Here is a 5,281-nt window from a genome sequence, read left to right on the forward strand (position 1 = left end):
GGTCTAACCGCCGCATGAACTACTGCCGGTTTAAAAATATATAGAAATCCAGGTTCTCGGTAGATTCAGGGGTAATTAATATAATAGTAGCTTTGTCTAGGGGATACTGGCTCTCCTATAATATATAATAGATCCCGAGCTCGCGGTACTGCTTTATTAAATCAGCCCGTAATAAAATTAACGGAACGACCACAATCGTATACCCCCCGGGGATAGTATACACGGGTAACATGAATAACATGCTCTTATTACCACCTGTTAGTATAATAGCGACTACCAGGCTAGTACTATCCTGGATAGCCTTGATAGCTAGTCCCTGCACCCCTTGGAATATAATTACCTGGCCAGTTATCTGCTACAATGCCCGCTTTATATTTATAGCTTGTAACTACTACTGCCGCTGGACCTGGTAGTTAATTGCCTGCTCCTCCCACAGGTTAACCTGCTTCCCTAATACCAGGCTAACTTTATCCGCGAACCCTAAAAACTAATACTAATCCGTGCTCAACGCCCGGAATCTTAACTACCGCGTCGTGGTGCTGCCGGCATGTTTGGTAATCTCGCGGCTGTAAATAATCCCGGCCACATGGGGGGTATGCCCGGCCTGCTTGTCTGTAATATTACCAATCCTATCAGGATCCTTATTAGCTTCCATGGCGGCTATCTCCTGCTCCTGTTCTGTTTAGATATTGTTGGGGAATACACTAGACAGGCGTAAAAACCAATAGCTAATTCCTATAGTAATATTCTGATAATTAGCTATATTTAACAGGTAGTCCTGTAATCCTATGCCAGTCTAGCTCTTGTACTTTAATACCTCGCGGAACTGCTTACTGGACCACTCGCGGCCGCTACCTATATCCAGACCCCAGAAATATAGGCTGTGATGGCTTGTGGATGTTCCGGCGGCCAGCTACTTCCACGTGGCAGCTAGCTGGCGGGTAAACAGTGATACTAGCTATAATTACCATACTACCAGCTCTCTAACCTCGCGCGGTAAATATTAATAGATAATCTTGATATCATTGCTGGCGTGGAACCCCTTGTGGTATATGGTTATAAACATGACTATCCTATCCTTGATAAATATATTTCGGCGCATGTTGGTATTAGTATTTATATACTAGATACTTAATAACTCGGGGGCTCGTGCTAGGGTACCGCCGGTCAAATGCACGGTGACTGCTAGCTTCTCCTTGAATCAGGCTACCTGCTAGAAATACTTCTAGATCTTGCTGCGGCTAACCTCCCCCTGGGTAGTAAATGCTCGGGCGATAGCGGGTTCCCGGGCAATCCAGTCTACCAGCCAATCTCGACCGGCCACGGGCCATGTGGTACGCTGATCCTGCAAAAAGCTCCAGCCCGGGGTTACTTCGGTAGGGTTGTCGAATAATTAATCCCACGGGATGGCGGGCTATTAATCTTGATCAGGCTAATATAATAAACTAGTTATCAGCTCCCGGGCTGCTCCTACCAGCCCATGCACGAAGCCGCGGAACTTGCCCATGGTAAAATCTATCTCTTTGTACAGTAACTACTCCTGCCCTATCCATGTAATATGGCCTGGGGAGGTGGTGCTATAACTAATCTTCAAGCTAAATATCCGCCAATCCAACAAATCCTCCACGGGGCCGTGTTGGCCGCGGACCATGAATTTCTGCACTATCCAATTGACGCCGGCTTGAAACGGCATCCGGCTGGACCAGGGAATGCGGCCAATGGGCATGGTATTGCTAGAGGACAGCGGGCTAGATAGGGGGGATAATAAGATGGCTTCCAACCCTTCCTCATAACCCTTATCTACAATTAACCCTAAATAATTATTGGCAGTATCTCCTGTCCACGCACCCTGCTCGACTATAGTAGCCTATATCCAGATAATATTTATATACTAGGGATCTAACCACAATACCTTCTGCATGACCATAAACCAAGCAATTTTTAATACGCGTGAAATAATAGGTAGGTAACTCTCTAGATCCCGCCATGTCTTCTCCCCCTGTCCTAATATAGCCATGGTATAAACCAGCAGGCTTTTATATTCATGGACCTTGATCTTCTGATTTAATAACTTAATACAAAACTCCAAGCATGTGGTTTTAATCAGGGACATGATAAACTGCTGGATTCAGGTAGAATCCTAATCCTCGGTCTCCATGGGATTAGGGCTGCTTAGTAGTTCAGGCTCGGGTTCTACCTGCATGGCTAGCTGCCATAACCGCCGCCATGTTTTCTGCTGCCGGGCCGTCATAATATACCCGGGCTTTTTCTTCTTCCATGGCCAATTGGTCTGCGTGCGGATAATGAATAATAAAATCTGCTGCCACGGCCAGACATGATCCTGGATGCTCTTCTTGTCCATGTACGCCCGTAATAGCTAGTACGGCGTCTGGTTCGGCGTCGTGCTGACGGCGGCCATCCGGATTCCGTTTCCACAATGCTACATGGTAAACTGGCTGCGGCGGGCCAACTGGTCCATGGTATCCTATACTACCTGAGTAGCGCGGCTAATAGAGTCCTCCTGTTCGGGATCAGGCGTGGCTACCACGTCCAGTAGATCTTGGTAATAAACCGTTTCCTTGGCCAAATACCGCGCCCACCGGGTTATCCGCAGCCATGGATTAGCATCGTGCAGCTCCCTAGCTTTGACTACCTGGCTGGTGGCCTCCTGCGCGTCCGCGGCGGCCCGCGCCTTGATCTTGGCCACGATCTGTTGTTGGTTATTGGCCGGGGCCGGGGGCTCATCAGGCTCGGGATCCTGTGATCGGATATGGACTAAATAGGAGTTCCTCCTTGATAGAAATACCTGCTACCACGCGATTAGCCAGTATGACTGCCGGAACTCTATCTCACCCTGTCTCTGCTAGTTAACTTAGACTCGCCCGCTACGGGCCTGCTACATCCAGCCGTGAGCTTGCTGCCAATATTGCCGTATGGTCTTGATATATATACTGATATACTGGCACTGATTAGGGTCTCGCTGACACTCTATTCCATTGGTATAAACAGGAATAATAGGTAGTGGCTTATTAAACTCGCGCGGGATATAGACAGCCGTAGGATCCTGGATAATATTATCCTATTATTAGATAGCCTGGATAATAGGTTAAATCTTGGAGTTCTTTATATAATACTTCTTGCGTAGATATATATTGGCTTCCCTAGGATAAACACCGTGCTTATATTAATAATATATAATAATCTGCAGCTCGGGAATCTTGTAGAAGATTAGGTGCTCTATATTAATAGTAGACTATAGATCTGAATTAGTATAACCAAGCTAGATCAGGTTAATAGAAATGCAATCGTACCACGGATAGAATAGGAACAGGGATGGAATAAGAACAGGGATAGGAATAGAAACAGGATAGAAACAGGATAAGAATAAAATTATAATTAAAGCCTAACTTTTCCTCCTAGGCTCCAGGGCTTGCTCTGATTTATATATATAGAATAAATCCACTAATCCTTATCTATCTTGATCTAAATACATGGGTACTTCGCGGTCCTACTATAATTTACCTGATCCTTGGCCTGATCCTCTAACAGCCTTTGCTTCCGGGGCCCTAGCAGGGCCAGCGGGGTCTCGAACCCCAGGAACCTATACTATTCACGGCTGATAGCCTGGTACTACCAGCAACATGCTTCCACGTGGCCTGGTACCTCCTGCAGGCCCCGCGCGTATACCATGCCAGCTATCCAGGAACTATGGCTGGCCTGCTTATTAAAGACTATATTATCTATCCTATAATCCCGCTTGAACCCGCCGTACTTTAGGTATACGCGGGAGATAGCAATAGCTATATAATAATAAGAAAGGATATTCAGCTTAGTCTGCAGGTATATCTTAGCCTCCTGCTCAAGGACCTTGCATAGTTAGTTACTCCCCTAGCACCCCTCCTGTTCCTCCTTTTGTCTCCCCTTCCGGTCCCGCATGCTGGCGGGCCAGAGAAATGCAGAAGGGGCCGCCTTCCGGCCGTGGACTAGCTTCTGCAGCGAGTAATAGAATAGGAGAACCAGCCAGAGGTAGTAAATAACGAGCTCACTTATTAGCTTGGGGAGGTAGCGGTAGATAATCTTGGTTAAGTTACTAATTAAGTAGCCTTTATAGTATATCGTGACGGTACTAACTAGGCCATGCTCAATAAAGATATTGCGGTAGCGACCGTGGACTATATTACTGTAACAGAGGCTGAGCAACTCCATCACACGCGCTAGCTGGCCCCTGGTAATATAGATTAGTAGTAGTAGCTACTGCAGGAAACTCTCTACCTGGGCTAGGTACTAGTTCACGACCCCTTCATGCTAGAGTATCTGGCGGTCCTGCCTAACTAGCTTAACCTCCACGAACTCTTCTCACAGCCAATCCAGCTGCAGGACACGGTCTAGTAGCCACCGCTAGCTACTATAAGTACTTAAACTACTCACGGCCGGCGTTGCCCCGGCGGCCAGGGTACTGGTAGGTAAGAGAAGGGCATGGTTCCAAGGATCATGGAGGAAGTTCTACCCCTGCTAGTTATTAGTTAGGTTATCCTGTAGCTAGTACAGTACCAGCGCAGGGACTACCTCCTCGCGGACCTCCTCCTTATGTAGTAGGAATAGCCATGCTAACTCGGCCTAGGCCAGGCTTACCTGCTTGCGGATAAAGAGATAGAACCCCCCCTATAGTTAGCTATAGGTTCTTGTAGCTTAGTATTTACTTATTATTACTCTAGTAAATATAGCCCAGGCTAGTAGTAGTATTCTAGATCTTCTTATTATACATGTAAAGCCATGTGATCTAGCTAAAGGGGGCGCGTACCCTGTACAGTATAAACCGCTCCCGTATCTTGTCTAGGGTATCCACTGGCGAGGCTGTCTGGCTGTCCTCCGCTAGCTGGACTGCATGCTTAACCACCAGTATCTGGGCAATCTTAACCAGGCTAGACAGGTAACTAGTATAGTAGTAGGGCTCCTGGAAGCCCTGGTAGTCCCTATTAATCCCTAGCACCGCGAGGAAATTAACCAGGGTACTCTTAAAAAGGTCCCCCTTGAGCGTGTAGTCTAGCAGCATAATAGACAAGGTCAGGCAGGCTTTGTCAAGCTAGGCCAGGAGTACTCGCTCGCGTGTTTATTCCTATGGCCTTGTCCTGCCCTCCGGACTCTCTCCCTGCGGTAGCTGCAGCTACTAGTCCCCATGCACCTCCATGTTGTCAAGCGCCGCCAGCTGACCACCGCCTAGCTGGTGGCGCAGCTGCAGCGGCGCGTCCGGGCGGGTACTGCGGTAGGTAAAGCAGACCAG

The 5,281-nt window shown here is 47.7% G+C and overlaps 2 protein-coding genes across 2 annotated transcripts; both read right to left on the reverse strand.

The window, feature by feature from the left end:
- Window positions 1-523: 523 nt before the first annotated feature.
- Window positions 524-2,362, reverse strand: BDV17DRAFT_297679 (uncharacterized protein; the record flags this gene model as incomplete). The annotated part of the gene is made up of 9 exons (XM_073763537.1): window positions 524-673; window positions 704-778; window positions 818-890; window positions 1,125-1,195; window positions 1,247-1,355; window positions 1,536-1,812; window positions 1,849-1,867; window positions 1,913-2,119; window positions 2,198-2,362. 9 exons carry the CDS (start codon window positions 2,360-2,362, stop codon window positions 524-526), a joined length of 1,146 nt encoding a protein of 381 aa, XP_073609781.1.
- A 123-nt stretch (window positions 2,363-2,485) lies between these two features.
- Window positions 2,486-5,053, reverse strand: BDV17DRAFT_296824 (uncharacterized protein; the record flags this gene model as incomplete). Its single annotated transcript, XM_073763385.1, has 2 exons — window positions 2,486-2,809; window positions 4,802-5,053. 2 exons carry the CDS (start codon window positions 5,051-5,053, stop codon window positions 2,486-2,488), a joined length of 576 nt encoding a protein of 191 aa, XP_073609782.1.
- Between the last annotated feature and the right edge of the window lie 228 nt (window positions 5,054-5,281).

Source organism: Aspergillus undulatus (assembly GCF_047715775.1).
Source record: "Aspergillus undulatus strain CBS 261.88 unplaced genomic scaffold BDV17scaffold_147, whole genome shotgun sequence".
NCBI lineage: Eukaryota > Fungi > Ascomycota > Eurotiomycetes > Eurotiales > Aspergillaceae > Aspergillus > Aspergillus undulatus.